General features: G+C 43.2%; 1 protein-coding gene across 5 annotated transcripts in view; it reads left to right on the plus strand.

The window, feature by feature from the left end:
- Positions 1 to 24,366, plus strand: part of ADGRE1 (adhesion G protein-coupled receptor E1) — a 66,344-nt gene that overhangs the window by 10,834 nt on the left and 31,144 nt on the right. The window contains exons 4-15 of one of the 5 annotated variants that reach the window (XM_027547479.1): positions 1,318 to 1,464; positions 4,921 to 5,076; positions 7,331 to 7,477; positions 9,962 to 10,108; positions 11,349 to 11,495; positions 13,705 to 13,851; positions 14,647 to 14,802; positions 14,926 to 15,045; positions 16,999 to 17,145; positions 17,955 to 18,110; positions 20,010 to 20,156; positions 23,246 to 23,395. In XM_027547479.1, the coding sequence (XP_027403280.1) occupies positions 1,318 to 1,464; positions 4,921 to 5,076; positions 7,331 to 7,477; positions 9,962 to 10,108; positions 11,349 to 11,495; positions 13,705 to 13,851; positions 14,647 to 14,802; positions 14,926 to 15,045; positions 16,999 to 17,145; positions 17,955 to 18,110; positions 20,010 to 20,156; positions 23,246 to 23,395 (1,767 nt within the window). The remainder of the gene's footprint in view (positions 1 to 1,317; positions 1,465 to 4,920; positions 5,077 to 7,330; positions 7,478 to 9,961; positions 10,109 to 11,348; positions 11,496 to 13,704; positions 13,852 to 14,646; positions 14,803 to 14,925; positions 15,046 to 16,998; positions 17,146 to 17,954; positions 18,111 to 20,009; positions 20,157 to 23,245; positions 23,396 to 24,366) is intronic. The other 4 variants (XM_027547480.1, XM_027547481.1, XM_027547482.1 and 1 more) reach the window with 4 other exon arrangements.

Below are 24,366 nucleotides of genomic sequence, written 5' to 3' on the forward strand. Positions count from 1 at the left end.
AAAATAATAGCAAATGAAGCAACTGACAAAGAATTAATGTCAAAAATGTACAAACAGCTCATGCAGCTCAATACCAGAAAAATAAACGACCCAATCAAAAAATGGGCCAAAGAACTAAACAGACAGTTCTCCAAAGAAGACATACAAATGGCTAACAAACACATGAAAAGATGCTCAACATCACTCATTATCAGAGAAATGCAAATCAAAACTACAATGAGGTACCATTTCACACCAGTCAGAATGGGTGCGATCCTAAAGTCTATAAGCAATAAATGCTGGAGAGGGTGTGGAGAAAAGGGAACCCTCTAACACTGTTGGTGGGAATGCAAACTAGTACAGCCACTATGGAGAACAGTGTGGAGACTTCTTAAAAAACTGGAAATGTAACTGCCATACAACCCACCAATCCCACTGCTGGGTGTACACACTGAGGAAACCAGAATTGAAAGAGACTCGTGTACCCCAATGTTCATTACAGCACTGTTTACAATAGCTGGGACATGGAAGCAACCTAGATGTCCATTGGCAGATTAATGGATAAGGAAGTTGTGGTACATATACACAATAGAATATTTCTCAGCCATTAAAAAGAATGCATTTGAATCAGTTCTAATGAGGTGGATGAAACTGGAACCTATTGTACAGAGTGAAGTAAGTCAGAAAGAAAAACACCAATACAGTATATTAACATATATATATGGAATTTAGAAAGATGGTAACAATGACTCTATATGTGAGACAGCAAAAGAGACATAGATATAAAGAACAGACTTTTGGACTCTGTGGGAGAAGGTGAGGGTGAGATGACTTGAAAGAATAGCATTGAAACATGTATATTACCATATGTGAAATAGATGACTACTCCAAGTTCGATGCATGAAACAGGGCACTCAAAGTCAGTGCACTGGGACAACCCAGAGGGATGGGATGAGGAAGGAGGTGGGAGGGGGGTTCGGGATGGGGGACACATGTACACCTGTAGCCGATTCATATCAATGTATGGCAAAAACCACCACAATATTGTAAAGTAATTAGCCTCCAATTAAAATAGATATATTAATTTAAAAAAAATCTCTGAACTGTTCTGTGTGTGTGTGTTTGTGTTAGTCACTCAGTCGTGTCTGACTCTTTGTGACCCCATGGACTGTAGCCTGCCAGTCACCTCTGTCCACGGGATTCTCCAGGCAAGAATACTGGAGTGGGTAGCCATTCCCCTCTCCAGGAGATTTTTCCAAGCCAGGGATCAACCTTCCTCCTCTCCCTTGCTGCTCCACTCGGGGCTCTAACCCAAATTCCTTCTTCTCTGTTGCCTAGATGGGAATGGGTGTACAGATACCACCATGTGTCCAGCGTATGCAACCTGCACCAACACTTCAAGAAGTTACTACTGCTCTTGCAAAAGAGGCTTTCTGTCCAGCAATGGATTGAAGACATTTAAGGGCCCAGGAGTGGAATGCAAAGGTGAGTTCATGCCCCATCAAACCCTCCTCTCCTCCCCAGCATTTGGTAGTAAAATCAGATAGAAGCTGGCTGGGCAGCAGATGTAGGTAGGTATCCCCAAGCATTGTTTTCTTTCTTCTTTCCTCTGCCTCTCCTTCCTCCTTCCTTCCCCCATCTCTCTCTTTCTTTCTTAATTTCTTTCTATTATAAAAATAATTCCTGGTCATTAAACACTAATGATTTTAGAGATAAGTGTTAGAATAAAAAAAGAGGAACTTCCTGGTGGTCCAGCTAAGACGCCACGCTCCCAATGCAGGGGGACTGGGGTTCTATCCCTGGTCAGGGAACTAGATCCCACATGCTGCAACTAAATATCCTGCATGCTGCCAACTAAGACCTGGCAAAAAAATTCTCATAAAAACAGAAAGAAAATTATGCTGTATGTCAATATACAGAAATAAACACTGATTTTCTTCCTGTCACCTCTTCATGCAAGTAATTTCTAATATGTATTGAGTACCAGGCCCTGGGTGAAGGTCTTTATGTGCATTTTCACATAGTATAGGCACTGTGATGATCTCCATTGTACAGATGAGAAGACTGAGGGTGGGGGGCTAAAATGACTTGTTTAGGGTCATTGAACAATTGAACTGGAATCCAAATCCAGTTCTTTTTGAGTTTAATGGCAGTCTCTCAACGACTTACCTATTTGTCACACTCCAGATGTGAGACATTGGGGAAATGTATTTAATCTCTCTAAGCTTCAATCTTTCCATCTGTAAAATGGGTGTATAAGAGTACCTACCTTAAAGGATATTTGAGAAGATTAAATGCAGTAATGTATGCAGTGTGCTAGGCACATGTACAGTCCCAAGAGCTACTATTAATATAAATAATAGAAATTAAAATAATTTCTAGAATGAGCTAAATTTTTGGTCTATATTCCTTATATTTAGACCCAAACTCTCCTCTTGACAGTAAAGGTCTGACCATGCCTCTGACATAATTTGCAAGGGTCTGCAATCTATTTCTGTAAGGGGCCAGATAGTAAGTATTTTGGAGACTGCAGTTTGTATGATCTTTCTCTTAAGTACTCAATACTCCAGTTGTAGTACAAAAGCAGCCATCAGTGATACATAAATGAATGAGTGGAGGTGTGTTTTAATAAAACTGTATTTATACAAACAGGTGACAGTTCAGATTTGATTTATGGGCTATAGTATATTGAGCTCTGAACAAGATTTCCATTTAATAATTTATTTCCATTATTATAGTTCCCAGAGAGCTCCAAACATCCTTTTCTTAAAAAAATTAGTTATTATTAAAATATAGTTGATTTACAATATTATGTTAGTTTCAGGCATTATATATATTCTTTTCCACTATGGTTTACTATAGGATATTGAATATCCTATAGTAAACCATAACCCTAACCCTAACCCTGTGTTATTCAGTAGGACCTTGTTTATCCATCCTATATATAATACTTTGCATCTACTAATCCCAAACTGCCAATCTACCCACCCCCACCTTTGGCAACCGCAAGTCTGTTCTGTATATCTGTGAGTCTATTTCTGTTTTGTAAATAAATTCATTTGTGTCATATTTTAGATTCCACATATGTCATATGGTATTTGTACTTTTCTGTCTGACTTACTTCACATGGTATAATCTCTAGGTTCATCCATGTTGCTATGAATGGTATCATTTATTCTTTTTTATGGCCAAGTAATATTCCGTTATATATATGTACCACACTTTCTTTATCCATTCCTTTGTCAATGAAAATTTAGGTTACTTCCATGTCTTGGCTATTGTAAATACTGCTGCTATGAATATTGGGGTATATGTATCCTTTTGATTTATAGTTTTGTCCTGGTATATGCCCAGGAGTGGAATTGCTGGATCATAAGCAATTCTGTTCTTAGTTTTTTGAAGAACTGCCATACTGTTCTCCATAGTGGCTACACCGATTTACATTCCCACCAACAGTGTGTAAGTGTCCCCTTTCTCCACACTCTCTCCAGAATTTATTATTTGTAGAATTTTTAATGATGGGCATTCTGACCAGTGTGAGGTGGTACCTCATTGTAATTTTGGTTTTCATGTCTCAGATAATTAGCAATGCTGAGTATTTTTTCATGTGTCTATTGGCCATCTGCACAAACATTTTTTAAAAAATCTTTGGGCTACAGTTTATGGGTTATTCAGTAAACATAGCAGCCTTTTGGGCTCTTGTTTTTAGATAAAGGATAGAAGCAACATTTCTCATCTAGAAAATGGTGGATACTACATAAGAACCTTATCTACTCTGTCTTTGACCTGTGGTACCTAATACATTGTGAATATTTTATAGTTTCTTGTCAAATGAAGGAATGTGCTACCTTATTCCTTATGCCAGCTCTAAACTTACTCACCCTGCAGTTGATGGACAATTAGGTGGTTCTAATGTTTCATTACTTAAGGCTTGAATGAACATTACTATTTGCATGACAAGTGCATAAAAAGTGTTTATTTAGGGTGATTTGGCAGAGCAGGGGTGAAGGAAATTAGGGGAGGACCACCCCTCAGATGGTAAAGAATCTGCCTGCAATGTAGGAGACTTGAGTTCAATCCCTGGGTCAGGAAGATCCCCTGGAGAAGAGAACAGCTACCCATTCCAGTAGAAATGCCTGGAGAATTCCATGGACAGAGGAGTCTGGCAGGCTCCAGGGGGTCACAAAGAGTCGGACATGTCTGAGTGACTTTCACTTTCCTTTTTTTTTCTTTTCACCCCATGGTACCATGACTGCACAATTCTATTGGCACTTCAATGAGTAAATTTGTATAATGGGTTTGCAAAATGTTCTGGTTATATATTTCTGGGTAGCAGCAAACTTCGTGCATTAAAACACCAATGATCATTTATTTTGCTCCTGAATGAATCTTCTACTTGGGCTGAGTTCACTGACAATGGCTTGACTTTGTTCCACACAGTGTCAGTTGAAGTGGCTCAACTGGGAGCTAGAGGATTCATTTTGAAGGAGGCTCACTCACAAGGCTGGCAAGCTGGTGATAGCTGTTGGCTGGTTGCTCTGCAGGGCTGTGAGCTGGAGGTCTTAGCTCTTCTCCATGAGAGCTATTTTTTTCATGGCTTATTGAGTATGGCATGAGTCAAGCATGAGCATCTCATGCTTGAGCATCTCACAGTATGGCAATTGAGTCAAGCATGAGCATCTCAAGAGAAGGTGTGGAAGTGTGCAATATTTTGATGACTTATCATGGTAATTTTAATGACTTAGTGTCACCACCACCATAGTCACAAGTATGCTCAGATTTAAGTAGAGGAGATATAGACCCCACTGCTTGATAGAAGGAGTACCAAAAAAGGGCATTAAATTAAGGGTATATGAAATAGAAGGCATTGTTTCAACCATCTTTGGAAAATACAAACTGTATTTGAAGAAGATTTGTAACTCTGACTCTTTTTCTCTCCAGATATAGATGAATGCTCTCAAAGTCCCACACCATGTGGCCCTAACTCAATCTGCAGAAATCTGCCTGGGAGATATAGGTGCAGCTGTATGACTGGTTTCTCTTCTCCCACTGGAAATAACTGGATCTCAGGAAAGCAAGGTCATTTCACCTGTAGAGGTAAGGGGCTCAGACTCTCAGGCATGGGTCTTTGGTGGACAGCTCCTATTGTTAGGAATGTGTGTTCTAACTTTAGACAACTAATGTTTTGTCTGCTCACTCTCCTCCACTGCTCTTCAGACATTAATGAATGCCTTTCCCATGGGGTCTGCCCAGAGCATTCTGAGTGCACCAACTCTTTGGGAAGCTACTGTTGCAGCTGCCAAGTGGGATTCACCTTAAAAAATGCCATCTGTGCAAGTATAGAGAGTCTGATCTTCTTTTTTTACCTTCTCAATTAATGGAGAACTTTATTTGATGATCCTATGAAGTAAAGGTTATGGTCCTCATTTTAGGAATGATCCAACTGAGGCTCAGAGAGGTAAAGTCAGTTGTCCAGAGAGACACAGTTATTAAGTAGAAGAACATGGGTTTGAATTCCCATTGAGTATCTACTGGTCTTCTTTGATGGCTCAGTTGGTAAAGAATTTGCCTGCAATGCGGGAGACTTGGGTTTGATCCCTGGGTTGGGAAGATACCTTGGAGAAGGGAAAGGCTACCCACTCCAGTATTCTGGCCTGGAGAATTCCATGGACAGTCTATGGGGTCACAAAGAGTCAGGCATGACTGAGCAACTTTCGCTTCACTCTTCACTCTTGAGTGTCTACTATGAGTTAAGCAGTGAATCAGGCGGTACTTGAGCGGAACAGGGAACTCTATCATTAACATGATTCACACCTTTCCACTCCTGAGGGGAGATATTAACAACATCTGGAGACATTTTGGGTTGTCCAAACTGGTGGTGGTGATGGGGTGGTTGGTGTTATCGTCATATGGTGGGTAGAGAACAGAGATCCTGCTAAACATCCTCCAATGCACAGAGCAGCCTCCCTACAACCAATAATAATCTGGTTCTAAATGTCAGTAGTCCTGGGGAAAGCTCAGAACCAAACACCAAAACTTTTTCCTAAAAGATATTTAAATGAAGACCTGAGAGTTCTTTTTTTTTTTTTTTTTTTTAATACTTTTTGGCTGCTCCACATGGCATGTAGGGTCATAGTTTCCACACCAGGGACTGAACCCACGCATCTTGCATTGGAAGTGCTGAGTCTTAACAACTGGATCAGCATGGAAGTCCCACCTGAGAATTATTCTTGATCCTCCTTTCCCTTTCATATTAAATCTGTCATCATGTCACTGGGCAATCTATCTGCTAAATATGTCTTAAATCTCTCCACTTTTCTCTCTCCTTGGTTTATGTACCATCATTAGTACTGTAACCACCTCACTAGTCTCTCCATTTTTCTAGTGTTACTCCATCAAATTTATCCTCCACACTGCAGCCAGAATATTCTCATGAAGAGATACGGGCTCCATCTTCCCGAGTCTGCTGCAGCACTATTATATATTTAAAGGGAGGGTGACTCCATCAAGCAAGGCATGGAGTGGCCAAGCCCTTATCATATCCTCTTTGCTTGGAGTTGGAGATATTTACAGTCATCTATGACTTTTCCAATCTATTTGTAGCAGTTAGCTATTGCTGAGTAGCAAAATCACCCTGAGAGTTAGTGACTAAAACAACAACCATTTATTTAGCTCTCTGCATTCCATGTGTTGGCAGTTTAGATTGGGCGCTGCTGGTCAGTTCTTTTGGTTTCCACTGGGCTGGTCTCCATGTGTTTCTGGGCAGTTGCATGTCAGCTTTGCTGATCTTGGCTGGGCTGTCTCACATACCTGGAGCTCATCTGGGGTGATCCATCTCTCTTCCATCTTGTCTTTTTTTAATTATCCTGGAGTTTGTTCATATGGCAGAGGTAACGGGCCCAGTGTAGGAGTAGAAGCACATAGATTTCTCCAGATCTAAGTTTTGAAGTAACACCATGTTGCTTGCTCTGTATTGATTGATTCAATGCAAGTCATAGAGCCAGCTAGAGTCAAGGGCTGGGAACCAAACCCCATATCTTAAAGAGCATAGTAGCAAGGTCACACTGTGTAGCACAAACCTCATCCCAAAGTGTGGACACAGGGAAGATTAAAGGATGACAACCATTTCTGCGATCACTGATCATTATCATTTGAAACTATTTGTCACTCTTTTGTGTGCATACAGTTGGCCCGATGTATTCTCATGGCCATGCCTAACATCAAGGGAGGTTAGGGAGAAGGGGAAAGTCTGGATATTGGGGCATGTCAGGTGGAGACAATCTTGTGTTTGTAGTGTCCCATCTTTGCTGCTTCTCCTTCTTTGACATGGGTTTTGATTTCTACTCACCAGATGTGGACGAATGTGCCAATCCCAGAAGTTGCCCAGAGCATTCCACTTGCCACAACAGTCCTGGAAGTTACTCTTGTGTCTGCAACCCTGGTTTTCAATCCAGAAGTGGAAGGAAAAGTTTCCAGGGGCTAAAAGAGATGTGTGAAGGTATTTGAAGGGGTCTTCTGGGGAATCAAGTCCAATGTGTTTGAAAAGACAGAAGTGGTGGGGAGAAGTTGAGGTGGGTCTTAGCTGAGTTCAAAGCCCTCATATGCAAAGCTGAAGCCAATAGCAATGGATTCATTCATGCATGCATTCAACAAACACTTCTTGAGCACCTACTATATGCCAAGCATTATTCTAGGGATGGAAGATACTGTGATAACACAGAAAAAAGCATTTATTCTACTGGAACTTCTTATCATGGTGAGAGAATCAGACAACAAACAAAACACCATCATGTATTTGGGCTGAGTTTGCTGATGACGGCTTGACATTCTTCCATGCAGTGACAGTTGTGTTGGCTCAGCTGCGGGCTAGAGGATCCACTTTGAAAGGGGCTCACTTACATGGTGAAGGTGGTGCTGGCTGTTGGCTGGCAGCTCTGCCAGAGTTGGAAGCTGGAGGTCTGAGTTCTTCTCCTTGAGAGCTGCATTTTTTCATGGCTAGTTGAGCTTCCTCACAGTATGGCAGCTGAGTCAAGCATGGGCATCTCAAGAGAACCAGGTGGAAGTGTGTGATACTGTGATGACTTAGCATGGTCTTTTTATGAGCTGGTGTCTCCACCACCACAGTCACACGCATGCTGTGATTCAAGGGGAGGAAATATAAACCTCATTGCTTGATGGAAGGAGTATCAAAGAAAGGACATTGAATTAAGGGCATTAGGAATGAAAGACATTGTTTCTAGTATCTTTGGGAAATGCAAACTATTTCACAAGATGAAGACAATTTGTAACTCTGTCTCTGGAAATAATCGGATCCCTGGAAAGCCAGGTCATTTCCCCTGTACAGGTAATGTGCTCAGGCTCTCAGGCTTGGGTTTTTTGTGGACAGGTCTGATTGTGTTGGGTGCATAAGTTTCTTGGGGGTTTCCCAGGTGCTAAAGAACCTGCCTACAAATGCAGGAGACACAGGCTTGATCCCTGGGTCAGGAAGATCCCCTTGAGGAGGGCATGGCAACCCACTCCAGTATTCTTGCCTGGAGAATCTCATGGACAGAGTAGCCTGGTGGGCCACAGCCCATAGGGTCACAAAGATTCAGACACGACTGAAGTGACTTAGCACACATGTGCACATATGTGTTCTTACCTTAGACACCTAATCTTTATCTGCTCACTCTTCTCCACTGCTCCTCAGAGGTTAATGAATGCCTTTCTAGTGGGGTCTTCCCAGAGCATTCTGAGTGCACCAACTGTTAAGCTACCATTGCAGCTACCAAGTTGAATTCAGCTCTAACATCCTCAGTCAGGGAATGTGTAGAGAAGCTGATCTTCTTTACCTATTCAATTAATTAAGAACTTCATTTGATGATGCTATGAGGTAGAGATTATGATTTTCTCCCTGATTTTGAATGGAGATATTTGAAGTCATCTCTGATGCTTCTTGGAGAAGGCAATGGCACCTCACTCCAGTATTCTTGCCTGGCAAATCCCATGGACGGAGGAGCATGGTGGGCCGCAGTCCATGGGGTCGCCAAGAGTCAGACATGACTGAGCGACTTCACTTTCCCTTTTCACTTTCATGCATTGGAGAAGGAAATGGCAACCCACTCCAGTGTTCTTGCCTGGAGAATCCCAAGGACTGGGGAGCCTGGTGGGCTGCCATCTATGGATTCGCCAGAGTCGGACACGAGTGGAGTGACTTAGCAGCAGCTGATGCTTCTGGTCTATTTGTAGCAGCTAGCTATTGTGGAGTAATAAATCATCCCATAGGTTAGTGACTAAAACAAACACCATTTATTTGTCTCCTGACCATGTGTTGGCACTTTGAGTTGGGCTCTGCTGGTCAGGTCTTTAAGTCTCCACTGGGCTTGTTCCTGTGTTTGTGGTCAGTTGTGTGTCAGCTTTGCTGATCTTGGCTGGGCTGTCTCACATATCTGGGACTCATCTGGGATGACCCATCTCTCTTCTACTTTGTCTTTTTTTGATATTAGCTTGGGGTTTGTTCATATGGTAGAGGCAAGGGGCCCAGTGTATAAGCAGAAACAAATAGGCTTCTTGGGGTCTAAGTTTGGAACTGGCACCACTTTCCTTCAGCTGTACTTTTTGGTTGAAAGCAAGTCACAGAACCAGATAGAGTGAAGAGGTGGTGAACCAAACCCCACATCTTAAAGAAAAGAGTGACAAGGTCACATTTTGTAGCACAAACCTCATCCCAAGGTGTGGACACAGGGAGGAGTAAAGGATGACAGCCATTTCTGCAATCAATGATCATTATGGCTTGAAACTATTTTCCACCCTTTTGTGTGCATACAATTGGCCAGAATTTATTCTCACGTCATGGCTAACTGCAAGGGAAGTTTTGGAGAAGGGGAAAATCTGGGTATTTGGGAGCATCAGGTGGCGAACAGGTGGAGTGAGTCTCCTGTTTCAGTCCCCTGTCCTTTCTTCTTCCTCTGCCTTGAACTGGGTTTTCATTTCTACTCACCAGATGTGGATGAATGTGCCAATCCCAGAAGTTGCCCAGAGCATTCGACTTGCCACAACAGTCTTGGAAGCTACTCTTGTGCCTGCAACCCAGGATATAACTCCAGAAGTGGAAAGAAGACTTTCCAGGGACCAGGGGAGACATGTCAAGGTTGGTGCAGGTGTCTTCTGTGGAATCAACTCCAATCTGTTTAGAAAGACAGCAGTGCTGGAGGAAGAGTTAGAAGTTGAGGTAGGTCTCAGCTGAGTTCAAAATCCTGTCTGCAGAACTGAAGCCAATTCATCCATTCATGGGTTCATTCAACAAACACTTCTTGAGCACCTGCTATATAGAAAAGCACTATTCGAGGGATGGAGGATACTGCAGGGAGTCACACAGGCAAAACATTTGTTCTCCTGAAACTTTTTGTTGAGGGTGGGGAGAAACAGATGAGAAGCAACATACGTGCATGCATCTGGTATTAGGGCTGACTTTGGTGAGGATGACTTGACCTTGTTCCACAAAGTGCCAGTTGAGCTTGTTCAACTGGGGGCTAGAAGATCCACTTTAAAGGGGGCTCACTCAGAAGGTGAAGCTGGTGCTGAATGAAGCTGTGGGCTGGAGGTCTTAATTCTTCTCCACATGAGCTTTATCATGTTTTATCATGGCTCTTTGAGCTTCCTCAGAGTATGGTGCCTGAGTCAAGCATGAGAATTCCAAAAGAACAAGGTGAAAGTGTGTGATGATTTTATGACTTAGCACAATACTCTTCTGGTCTCCACTGGGCTTGTTCCTGTGTGTGGTCAGCTGTGTGTCAGCTTTGCCAATCTTGGCTGGGCTGTCTCACACATCTGGGACTCATCTGGGATGATCCTTCTCTCTTTCCCTTTGTCTTTTTCTTATTAGCCTGAGGTTTGTTCAAATGGCAGAGGCCAGGGACCCAATGCATGAGGAGAAGCAAATAGGTTTCTGAGGTCTAAATTTGGAAGTGGCACCACATTGCTTCTGCCATTTCAATTGGACAGTGCAAGTCATAGAGCCAGCTAGAGTCAAGGACTGGTGAACCAAACTCCACATCTTAAAGAAGGGAGTGGCAAAGTCACATTGTGTAGCACAAACCTCATCCCAAAGTGGGGACACAGAGAGGAGTAAAGGATGACAACCACTTCTGCAATCTATAATCATTACAGTTTGAAACGAATACCCGCCTTTTTCTTGCATAGAATTGGCCAGAATTTATTCTCCTATCATGCCTAATTGCAAGGGAACTTAGAAAGAAAGTGAAAGTCTGGATATTGTGGGGGGCGGGGGTACATCTTGTGGAGAACAGGTGGAATGAATCTCCTGTTTGCAGTGTTCTGTTCTCACTGCATCTTCTACCTTGACCCGGGCTTTCATTTCTACTCACCAGATGTGGATGAATGTGCCAATCCCAGAAGTTGCCCAGACCATTCGACTTGCCACAACAGTCTTGGAAACTACTCTTGTGTCTGCAACCCGGGTTTTCAATCGAGAAGTGGAAGGAAAAGTTTCCAGGGGCCAGGAGAGATGTGTCAAGGTATGTGCAGGGGTCTTCTGGGGAATCAAGTCCAATGTGTTTGAAAAGACAGAAGTGGTGGGGAGAAGTTGAGGTGGGTCTTAGCTGAGTTCAAAGCCCTCATATGCAAAGCTGAAGCCAATAGCAATGGATTCATTCATGCATGCATTCAACAAACACTTCTTGAGCACCTACTATATGCCAAGAATTATTCTAGGGATGGAGGATACTGTGATAACACAGAAAAAAGCATTTATTCTACTGGAACTTCTTATCATGGTGAGAGAATCAGACAACAAACAAAACACCATCATGTATTTGGGCTGAGTTTGCTGATGACGGCTCGACATTCTTCCATGCAGTGACAGTTGTGTTGGCTCAACTGTGGGCTAGAGGATCCACTTTGAAAGGGGCTCCCTCACAAGGTGAAGGTGGTGCTTGCTGTTGGCTGGCAGCTCTGCCAGAGTTGTAAGCTGGAGGCCTACGTTCTTCTCCATGAGAGCTGCTTTTTTCATGGCTAGTTGAGCTTCCTCACAGTATGGCAGCTGAGTCAAGCATGGGCATCTCAAGAGAACCAGGTGGAAGTGTGTGATACTGTGATGACTTAGCATGGTCTTTTTATGAGCTGGTGTCTCCACCACCACAGTCACACGCATGCTGTGATTCAAGGGGAGGAAATATAAACCTCATTGCTTGATGGAAGGAGTATCAAAGAAAGGACATTGAATTAAGGGCATTAGGAATGAAAGACATTGTTTCTAGTATCTTTGGAAAATGCAAACTATTTCATAAGATTAAGACAATTTGTAACTCTGTCTCTGGAAATAATTGGATCCCTGGAAAGCCAGGTCATTTCCTCTGTACAGGTAATGTGCTCAGGCTCTCAGGCTTGGGTCTTTTGTGGACAGTTCCGATTGTGTTGAGTGCATAAGTTCCTTGGGGGTTTCCCAGGTGCTAAAGAACCTGCTTACAAATGCAGGAGACACAGGCTTGATCCCTGGGTCAGGAAGATCCCCTTGAGGAGGGCATGGCAACCCACTCCAGTATTCTTGCCTGGAGAATCTCATGGACAGAGTAGCCTGGTGGGCCACAGCCCATAGGGTCACAAAGATTCAGACACGACTGAAGTGACTTAGCACACATGTGCACATATGTGTTCTTACCTTAGACACCTAATCTTTATCTGCTCACTCTTCTCCACTGCTCCTCAGAGGTTAATGAATGCCTTTCTAGTGGGGTCTTCCCAGAGCATTCTGAGTGCACCAACTGTTAAGCTACCATTGCAGCTACCAAGTTGAATTCAGCTCTAACATCCTCAGTCAGGGAATGTGTAGAGAAGCTGATCTTCTTTACCTATTCAATTAATTAAGAACTTCATTTGATGATGCTACGATGTAGAGATTATTACATTTTACCTGATTTTGAATGGAGATATTTGAAGTCATCTCTGATGTTTTTGGTCTATTTGTAGCAGTTAGCTATTGCAGAGTAATAAATCATCCCATAGGTTAGTGGCTAAAACAAACACCACTTATTTATCTCTTGACCATGTGCTGGCACTTTGAGTTGGGCTCTGCTGGTCAGGCCTTTAAGTCTCCACTGGGCTTGTTGCTGTGTTTGTGGTCAGCTGTGTGTCAGCTTTGCTGATCTTGGCTGGGCTGTCTCACATATCTGGGACTCATCTGGGATGACCCATCTCTCTTCTACTTTGTCTTTTCTGTTATTAGCCTGAGGTTGGTTCATATGGTAGAGGGAAGGGGCCCAATGCATAAGCAGAAACAAATAGGCTTCTTGAAGTCTAAGTTTGGAACAGGCACCACTTTCCTTCAGCTGTACTTCTTTGTTGAAAGCAAGTCACAGAACCAGATAGAGTGAAGAGGTGGTGAACCAAACCCCACATCTTAAAGGGAAGAGTGGCAAGGTTGCATTGTGTAGCACCAACCTCATCCCAAGGTGTGGACACAGGGAGGAGTAAAGGATGATTCCTTTACTCATAGTAAAGCCATTCCTGCAATCAATGATCATTATGCTTGAAACTATTTGTGTGTGCATACAGTTGACCAGAATTATTCTCACGTCATGCCTAACTGCAAGGGAAGTTTTGGAGAAGGGGAAAATCTGGGTATTTGGGAGCATCAGGTGGTGAACAGGTAGAGTGAATCTCCTGTTTCAGTCCCCTGTCCTTGCTTCTTCCTCTGCCTTGATCTGAGTTTTCATTTCTACTCACCAGATGTGGATGAATGTGCCAATCCCAGAAGTTGCCCAGAGCATTCAACTTGCCACAACAGTGTTGGAAGCTACTCTTGTGCCTGCAACTCAGGATATATATCCAGAAGTGGAAAGAAGAGTTTCCAGGGACCAGGGGAGACATGTCAAGGTAGGTGCAGGGGTCTTCTGGGAAATCAAGTCCATCTGTTTGGAAAGACAGCAGTTCTGGAGGAAGAGTTATAAGTTGAGGTAGGTCTTAGCTGAGTTCAAAGTCTTGTCTGCAGAACTGAAGCCAATACATCGATTCATGGGTTCATTCAACAGACACTTCTTGAGCACCTGCTATATAGAAAAGCACTATTCGAGGGATGGAGGATATTGCAGTGAGTAACACAGGCAAAAATATTTGTTCTCCTGAAACTTCTTGTTGTGGGTGGGGAGAAACAGATGAGAAGCAACATACATGCATGCATCTGCTCTTTGGGTGGACTTTGGTGAGGATGACTTGACTTTGTTCCACAAAGTGCCAGTTGAGCTAGTTCAACTGGGGGCTAGAAGATCCACTTTAAAGGGGGCTCACTCACAAGGTGAAGCCGGTGCTGAATGAAGCTGTGGGCTGGAGGTCTTAGTTCTTCTCCACATGAACTGTTTTATCATGGCTCTTTGAGCTTCCTCAGAGTATGGTGCCTGAGTCAAGCATGAGAATTCCAAAAGAACAAGGTGAAAGTGTGTGATGTTTTTGTGACTTAGCACAATACTTTTATGACCTAGTGTCACCACTGCATAGTCACAAACATGCTCAGATTCAAGAGGAGGAAATATAGACCCTGCTCGATGGAAGACATACCCAAGAAGAGACACTGAGTGAAGGGCATATGGAATAGAAGACATTGTTTCAACAATCTTTGGAAGATCCCAGCTTTATTTGAAGAAAATGTGTAACTTGGACTCTCTTTCTCTCCAGATATAGACGAATGTTCTCAAAAGCCCCCACCTTGTGGTCCTAACTCAAGGTGCAGAAACCTGCCAGGAAGGTATGAGTGCAGCTGTTTGACTGGTTTCTCTTCTCCCACGGGAAATAACTGGATCTCTGGAAAGCCAGGTCATTTCACCTGTACAGGTAATGAGCTCAGATTCTCAGGCTTGGGTCTTTTGTAGACTACTCCTATTGAGTTGAGTACATAGTGTGCTAAACTTGGACACCTAATCTTTGGTCTGCTCACTCTCTTCCACTCCTCCTCAGACATTAATGAATGCCTCTCCCATGGGGTCTGCCCTGAGCATTCTGAGTGCACCAACTCTTTGGGAAGCTACCGTTGCAGCTGCAAAGTTGGATTCACCTCTGGAAACTCCACCTGTGAAGGTACAGAGAACCTGATTTCTTTTAGCTACTTAATTAATTAAGAACTTTATTTGATGATCCTATGAGCTAGAGATTTTGATCTCCATTTTAGGAATGATCCAAATAAGGCCCATAAAAGTAAAGTGACTAGGTCAAGGATACACAGCTAGTCTGTGGAAAAACATGGGTTTGAACTCTTGTTGAGGGTGTACTATGAGTTAAGCAGTGGGTCAAGCAGTATTTGAGAGTACTGGAGGACTCAGTCCCTAGCCTGATTTGTGCCCTGCTGGGGCCGGGGGTGATACTGACAATGTCTGGAGACACTTTTGTCCAAACTGGTGGTGGCGGTGGGTTGGTTTGTATAACTGGCAACTGGTGGGTAGAGACCAGAGATCCTGCTAAACATCCTCCAATGCACAGAATAACCTTCCCGCAAGCAAGAATGATTGATCCCAAATGTAAATAGTACTGAGATAGAGACACTCCTTCCCAGGGAGATCTCAGACCCAAATGTTAGAACTTTTCCCTAAAAGGTATTTGAATGAAGACCTGAGAGTTATTCTTTTTTAATTTAATTTTATTTTTAAACTTTACATAATTGCATTAGTTTTGCCAAATATCAAAATGAATCCACCACAGGTATACATGTGTTCCCCATCCTGAACCCTCCTCCTTCCTCCCTCCCCATACCCTCCGTCTGGGTCGTCCCAGTGCACTAGCCCCAAGCATCCAGCATCGTGCATCGAACCTGAACTGGCATCTCGTTTCATACATGATATTTACATGTTTCAGTGCCATTCTCCCAAATCTTCCCACCCTTTCCCTCTCCCACAGAGTCCATAAGACTGTTCTATACATCAGTGTCTGAGAGTTATTCTTGATCCTTGCCCCCTTTCCATATTAAATGAGTCATCATGTCATTGGCCAATCTACCTGCTAAATGTGTCTTGAATCTCTCCAGTCTTTTCCGTCCTTGGTTTGGGTTCCAACATGATTGCAGCAGTCTTCTCACTGTTTGTAATGTTGCTCCCTCAGATCTATCATTTACACTGCAGCCAGTATGTAACACTCTCACCAGGAGTTAAGGGCTCCATTTTCCTGAGTCTGAACAACACTATTATTTATTTATAGTGAGGATGGATCTTGGATACATCATCTTGAAGTTAGAGATATTTGAAGTCATCTCTGACATTTATGATCTTTGAAGCAGTTGGCTATTGCTGAGTAACAAATCACCCCAAACGTTAGTGGCTTAACAACCACAATTTTTAATATCTTGATTCCATGTGTTGGCACCTTAGGTTAGACTCTGCTGCTCAGTTCTTCTGGTCGCCACTGGGCTTGTTCATGGGTTTGTGGTTAGCTGTGTGTCAGCTATGCCAATCTTGGCTGGCTGTCTCACATATCTGGGACTCATCTGGGATGATCCTTCTCTCTTTTCCTTTGTCTTTTTCTTATTAACCTGAGGTTTGTTCAAATGGCAGAGGCAAGGGGCCCAATATATGAGCAGAAGCAAATAGGTTTCTAGAGGTCTAAGTTTGGAAGTGGCCCCACATTGCTTCTGGCATTTCAATTGGACAGTGAAAGTCATAGAGCCAGCTACAGTCAAGGACTGGTGAACCAAACTCCACATCTTAAAGAAGGGAGTGGCAAAGTCACATTGTGTAGCACAAACCTCATCCCAAAGTGGGGACACAGGGAGGAGTAAAGGATGACAACCATCTCTGCAATCTATAATCATTACAGTTTCAAAAGAATGCCCGCCTTTTGCTTGCATACAATCGGCCAGAATTTATTGTCATGTCATGCCTAATTGCAAGGGAACTTAGAAAGCATGAGAAAGTCTGGATATTGCAGGGTGTGTGTGTGGGGGGGACATCTGGTGGAGAATAGGCAGAATGAATCTCTTGTTTGCAGTGTTCTGTTCTCACTGCTTCTTCTACCTTGACCCGGGCTTTCATTTCTACTCACCAGATGTGGATGAATGTGCCAATCCCAGAAGTTGCCCAGAGCATTCCACTTGTCACAACAGTCTTGGAAGCTACTCTTGTGTCTGCAACCCGGGTTTTCAATCCAGAAGTGGAAAGAAAAGTTTCCAGGGGCCAGGAGAGATGTGTCAAAGTATGTGCAGGGGTCTTCTGGGGAATCAAGTCCAATGTGTTTGAAAAGACAGAAGTGGTGGGGAGAAGTTAAGGTGGGTCTTAGCTGAGTTCAAAGCCCTCATATGCAAAGCTAAAGCCTATAGCAATGGATTCATTCATGCATGCATTCAACAAACACTTCTTGAGCACCTACTATATGCCAAGAATTATTCTAGGGATGGAGGATACTGTGATAACACAGAAAAAAGCATTTATTCTACTGGAACTTCTTATCATGGTGAGAGAATCAGACAACAAGCAAAACACCATCATGTATTTGGGCTGAGTTTGCTGATGACGGCTTGACATTCCTCCATGCAGTGACAGTTGTGTTGGTTCAACTGTGGGCTAGAGGATCCACTTTGAAAGGGGCTCCCTCACAAGGTGAAGGTGGTGCTTGCTGTTGGCTGGCAGCTCTGCCAGAGTTGTAAGCTGGAGGTCTAAGTTCTTCTCCATGAGAGCTGCTTTTTTCATGGCTAGTTGAGCTTCCTCACACTATGGCAGCTGAATCAAGCATGGGCATCTCAAGAGAACCAGGTGGAAGTGTGTGATACTGTGATGACTTAGCATGGTCTTTTTATGAGCTGGTGTCTCCACCACCAGTCACACGCATGCTGTGATTCAAGGGGAGGAAATATAAACCTCATTGCTTGATGGAAGGAGTATCAAAGAAAGGACATTGAATTAAGGGCATTAGGAATGAAAGACATTGTTTCTAGTATCTTTGGAAAATACAAACTATTTCACAAGATGATGACAAGTTGTAACTCTGTCTCTCTTTCTCTCCAGATATAGATGAATGTTCTCAAACGCCCCCAACTTGTGGTCCTAACTCAAGCTGCAGAAACCTGCCAGGAAGGTATGAGTGCAGCTGTTTGACTGGTTTCTCTTCTCCCACTGGAAATAATTGGATCCCTGGAAAGTCAGGTCATTTTACCTGCACAGGTAATGCACTCAGACTCTCAGGCTTGGGTCTTTGGTAGACAACTCCTATTGAGTTGAGTACATGGTGTACTAAACTGAGACACCTAATCTTTAGTCTGCTCACTCTCCTCCACTGTTTCTCAGACATTAATGAATGCCTCTCCCATGGGGTCTGCCCAGAGCATTCTGAGTGCACCAACTCTTTGTGAAGCTTCCGCTGCAGCTGTGATGTTGGATTCACCTCTAAAAATTCCATCTGTGAAAGTATAGAGAACTTGATCTTCTTTTTTAGCTACTCAATTAATTAAGAACTTTACTTGATGTTCCTATGAGGTAAAGATTATGTTCTTAATGATCTTCTTGAGGCTCAGAGAGGTAAAATCATTAATCCAAGGATACACAGCTATGAAGTAGAAGAAGCTGAATTTGAATTCCTGTTGAGTGTCTTATATGAATTAAGCTGTGGCTCAGGCTGTATTTAGAATACTTCATGGCTCAAGGTCTAGCCTGATTTACACCTCACTGGTGGGAGATGTGACAGTATCTGGAGATAGTTTTGGTTTTCCATTCTGGTGATGTTGGTGGGTAGTTTGTGTTAATCAACTGGTCAGTCTCTGGGTAGAGAGCAGAGATCCTGCTAAACATCCTCCAATGCACATCACAGCCTCCCCACAACCAAGAATAATCTGGTCCCATGTGTCATTAGCACTGAGATAAATTCTGTCCTGGGGAAAGCTCAGATCCAAAATTCAGAATTTTTTCCTGAAAAGTATTTGAATGAAGACCTGAGAGTTATTCTTGATATTCCCTTCCCTTCCATATTAAATCAGTCATTATGTATTGGGCAATCTACCTGCTAAATATGTCTTGAATCTCTACTCTTTTCCATCCTTGGTTTAAGTTCCATCATTATTACAGTGGCCTCCTCACTAGTCTCTCCATTTTTCTAGTGTTGCTTTCTCAAATCTATTCTGCACACTACAAGCAGAATACTGTCACCAAGAGATATGGGTTTCAATTCCTGAGTCTGAGGCAGCATTATTAATGATCTGAATGGAGGGTGATTCCATAAGCAAGGCATAGAGTGATCAAGCCCTCAACATATTACCTTGGCTTGGAGTTAGAGATATTTTGAAATCATCTCTGACACTTCTGATCTATTTGCATCAGTTAGCTATATTTGTAGCAGTTAGCTATTGCTGAGTAACAAATGACCCCATAAGTTAGTGGCTAAAACAACCACCATTTGTTTATTTCTTAATTCCACATGTTGGAAATTTAGGTTGGGCTCTGCTCTGGTCAGTTCTTTAGGTCTCCACTGGGCTAGTGCATGTGTTTGTGGTCAGCTGTGTGTCAGCTTTGCTGATCTTGGCTGGGCTGCCTCATATATCTGCAGCTCATCCAGGATGATCTGTGTCTCTTTCACTTTGTTTTTTTCTTATTATCCTGGGGTTTGTTCATATGACAGAGGTAAGGGACCCAAAGTATGAACAGAAATAGGTTTCCTGAGGTCTGTTTGGAAGTGCCACCACGTTGCTTCTGCTGTATTTATTGGCTAGTGCAAGTCCTAGAGCCAGCTAGAGTGAAGGGCTACAGAATCCAACTCCACACATTAGAGAGATGAATGGCAATGTCACATTGTATGGCACAAGCCCCATACCAAGGTTGGACACAGGGAGGAGTAAAACATGACAGCCATTTCTACAATCTATGATAATTATGGTTTGAAACTATTTGTCACTTTTTGTGTGCATACAATTGACCAGAATGTATTCTCATGGCCATGCCTAATTAAAATGAGGTTAGGGAGAAGGGGAAAGTCTGGATATTGGGGAGGGTCAAGGGGAGATAATCTGTTTGTAGTGTCCCATCTTTACCACTTCTCCTTCTTTGACATGGGTTTTGATTTCTACTCACCAGATGTGGACGAATGTGCCAATCCCAGAAGTTGCCCAGAGCATTCGACTTGCCACAACAGTCTTGGAAGCTACTCTTGTGTCTGCAACCCGGGTTTTCAATCCAGAAGTGGAAAGAAGAATTTCCAGGGACCAGGAGAGACATGTGAAGGTAAGTGAAGGGTAAGTAAAGGTAAGTGAAGAGTCAAGTCCAATGTGTTTGCAAAGACAGAAGTGGTGGGAAAGAAGTTGAAGTGGATCTCAGCTGAGTCCAAAGCTCTTGTCTGTAGAGCTGAAGCCAATAATCAATCATTCATTCATGTATTCATTCTACAAATACTTCTTGAGCACCTAGTATATGCCAAGCATTATTCTAGGGATGAAGGATACAGCAGTGAGTAACACAGGTAAAAATTACTTGTTCTCCTGGAACTTATCATGAAATGTGGGGAGAGGAAGGTAACAACAAAATGCATGCAGGGAAATCTTGTGTGTCAGGGATAGTTCAAGGAAAGGTGAATAGGGAATACATGAGGGTGATGTAGTTTTAATAGAGTGGTAGAGAGAAGTCATGCTGAGAAGTTGATTTTTGATATAAGACCTGAAGGAGTGACATCCTGGGTATCTGGGGAAGGGTGTTCCAGGAAGAGTAAACAGTAGGTGCAGTGGTCTGGACAAGCCAAGACACTAAGCTCTTCCAGACGTGTTCATTCAGTCCTCCCAACAAACTGATGGTACAATGGTATTTTATACCCATCTTACAGATGAGGAACAGCCTCCATTATGATGGAATCGCCAAGGTCAAGTAGAAAGGAAATAAGAGAGTTAAGACTCAGCTCTTCCCAGTGTGACTTCATACCCCAGCCACCATGCCCTTCTGCCTCTGAATCAGGTTGCAACCACTAGCATCTCAGGGTGGGCCTGTGCAGGACAGATATCAACTTAATCCTCAAATTCCCAGTCCCTGAGACTCAAGGCAGCTTGGAAAGCTGTCATGTAAAGATACCTGAGCCAGACAGAACCTGGATTTAAATTGCAGTTGTGCTTTTCACAAGATACGTGATTTTGCACAGTTTTGAAGCCTCGGTTTTCTCCTCTGAAAAATGGGAATACTAGTTTGCAATTCATAGGGCTGCTGTGAGCTTCCATGATGTGGATGCCTGTAAAAGATTTTCCTCATTGCCTGCCACAAAGAAAGTGCAACACGTTTGCAGTGCATTTTTTATGTTAGCTAGTGAATACGTCTATAATATTTGCTCTGTCCCAGATTCCATTCTGAGTATTTAAAGATATTTATTGTTGTTCAGTCACTAAGTCATGTCTGTCTCTTTGAGCATGCCAGACTTCCCTGTTTTTCACTATGTCCCATAGTTTGCTCAAACTCATGTCCATTGAGTAGGGGATGCCATCCAACCATCTCGTCCTCTGTCGTCCCCTTCTTCTGTGCTCAATCTTTCCCAGCATCAGGATCTTTTCTGATTAGGTGGCCCTTCACATCAGGCGGCCAAAGTGTTGGAGCTTCAGTTTCAGCATCAGTCCTTCCAATGAATATTGAGGGTTGATTTCCTTTAAGATTGACTGGTTTGATCTCATCATCTTATTTAATCCTCTGAACAACTCAATTGGGTGGGTTCTATTATTGCTTTCATTTTAAAGATGAGGAAACAGAGACACAGAGAGATGACTTTTCTTATCCAGTGTATTAGCTCAGACTGCCATAACAAGGTACCATAGACTGGGGGTGGGGGCTTCACCAACAGAGATTTATTATCTCACAGTTTTGGAGGCTGGAGGTCCAAGATTAAGTATCAACATGGTTAGGTTCTGGAGAGAGCTCTGTTCCTGCCTTGTACAGAGCTGCATTCTTGCTGTGTCCCCACATGGCAGAGAGAGAGAGAGCTCTTGCGTTTTGCCTCTTGTTTCAAAAGTATAACATGTATTTCTGTTTTACACAGGTTGCATCATATTTATTTGGCTGTGCCGTGTCTTAATTGTGGTACTCATAGTCTTCCCTGTGGTGCATGGACTCAGTAGTTGTGGCACACACGCTCAGTAGTTGCAGTGTGAGGGCTTAGTTGCTCCATGGCACGTGGGATATTAACTCCCTGACCAGGCATCGAACCTGCATCCCCTGCATTGCAGGGCAGATTCTTAACCACTGGACCATCAGGAAAGCCCCTCTTCCTCTTCTTTTTAGGGCATTAATCCCATCACGAGAGCTCCACACTCAAGATCTTATCTAAACCTAATTGTTTTCCACATCCAAATGCCATCCCACTGAGGGAGAGGAGGCCTTCAACTTATGAATTTTGGGGAGACATAATTCACTCAATAACATCCAGTAAAACACAGATTATAAGGGTCAGAGCCAGGCTTTGAACTCATGACATCCATGCTCTCTACCCCTCCACTTGGATATAGTGATTCCTTGCAGAGGAATTGAAATTCATTAACAAAAGAGGGGAGTGATGAATTTGAGGCTGAGGGAACACAGGTGAGAGAGAATGAGCCTCATGAACCTACAGGTAATCGATGAATTTGAATCATGGATTATGAAGGCATTAGAAGCAAAATATGAGAGACTTCCCTGGCAGTCCAGTGGCTAAGACTTCACCTTCCAATGCAGTGGGTACAGGTTTGACCCCTGGCTGGGGAGTTAAGATCCCACTTGCCTCACAGCCAAAATTCCAAAACATAAAACAGAAGCAATATTGTAACAAATTCAGTAAAAACTTTAAAATAATGTTGTTTGGCCGCTAAGTCATGTCTGATTCTTTTGCAACCCTGTGGACTGTAGACTCCTCTGTCCATGGGTTTATCCAGGCAAGAATATGGGATTGGGTTGCCATTTCCTTCTCCAGGGTATCTTCTGGACTGAAGGATCGAACTCATGTGTCTTGATTTGACAGGCAGATTCTTTACCACTGACTCACTAGGGAAGCCTTGATCAACATAAAAAAATCTTAGGAAAAAAAAAAAAAAAAGAAAGGAAAAAATGAGCTCAGCTGGGAACAGACTCTCAGGGTCTTACATGTTCTAATGAGGAGTGTGGAGTTTGTCCTGAGCTGTGGGGGATCCTCATCAGAAGATTTGCATGGGTCACATACATGTCTCTAAATGCTTTCTTTTCGTAGTGACACAAATATGTTTAAGAAGGTGAGCCTGAAGGAGTCAGGGAAACCCATTGGCTCTAGTCAGTGATGGGACTGTGAGCCGCTACTGTACTCTCATCGTTCTTCTGCATTTTGATTTTTTGCTTAGATGTGGACGAATGTTCCAGGAACTCAACTCTTTGTGGTCCCAGTTCTGTCTGCACCAACATCCCAGGAAAATACAGCTGCTCCTGCTTGCCGGGGTTCTTTTCACCTGGCGTGTGGAGCCCTGAAAAACCTGAGGCTTTCAAGTGTGCAGGTAACTCTTCCCGCCATTTCTGGGGACTTCTCAGTGGGTGTCAAACTACTTTGAAACATGGTGATGACTTATCACAACAGTCATTTGTTCTTTTAAAAAAAGTATTTGTTTGTTTGGCTGCTTTGGGTCTTGTCATGGTACATGGGATCTTTCATTGGGGCGTGCAGGCTTAGTTGCTCCATGGCATTTGAAATCTTAGTTCCGCAACCAAGGATTGAACCCGTGTCCCCTGTTTTGGAAGATAGATTCTTAACTACTGAATCACCAGGGAAGTACCAAGTCATTTGTCTTTCCCCATGATTCTGTGGGTTGACCATATGGTTTTTTTGGGGCCCTAGCATGGTTGGCAGGTCCAAAATAACCTTGCTTACATGGCTGGTAGTTGGCAACGGCCTCTGGCTGGGAGTTCAGCTGGCCCTTCAGTTTTCCTTATGGAGTTTTCCTCATGGCTGCTTGGGCTTCCTCAGAGCATGGCAGCTGGCTCAGAAACACTCAGAGGGACATTGGTTAGATGGCCAGGGTTCCTCAACTTTGGTATTATTGACTTTGGGGCTGGATAGCTCTTTGTTGTGTGTCAGGGATGCTGATCTGTGCCTTATAGGATATTTGTCAGGGTCTTTGGTCTCTACCCATTGGATCCAAGTGACCACTAAAAATTTCTCCAGACATTGCCCAAGGTCCCTCAGTTGAGAACTAGATCAACAAAATAGAGATTTCTTACCCTCACACCAATCCAATACGGATATACTTGGCCGAGGGGCAACTTTCCTCCATGGAGTGATATAGGGAACCAGTTTCTTTCTATCTCTTGGTTCTTCTATCCCTTAAGACATTAGAATTCCTGGTTCCAGGGACTTCTCTAGTGGTCCAGTGGTTAAGACTCCATGCTCCCAATGTAAGGGGTGCAAGTTCCATCCTTGGTTAGGGGACTAACCTTCCACTTAGGCCACGTGGGCATGGCCAAAAGATTT

The sequence above is a fragment of the Bos indicus x Bos taurus genome, chromosome 7 (assembly GCF_003369695.1).
Source record: "Bos indicus x Bos taurus breed Angus x Brahman F1 hybrid chromosome 7, Bos_hybrid_MaternalHap_v2.0, whole genome shotgun sequence".
Taxonomy (NCBI): domain Eukaryota; kingdom Metazoa; phylum Chordata; class Mammalia; order Artiodactyla; family Bovidae; genus Bos; species Bos indicus x Bos taurus.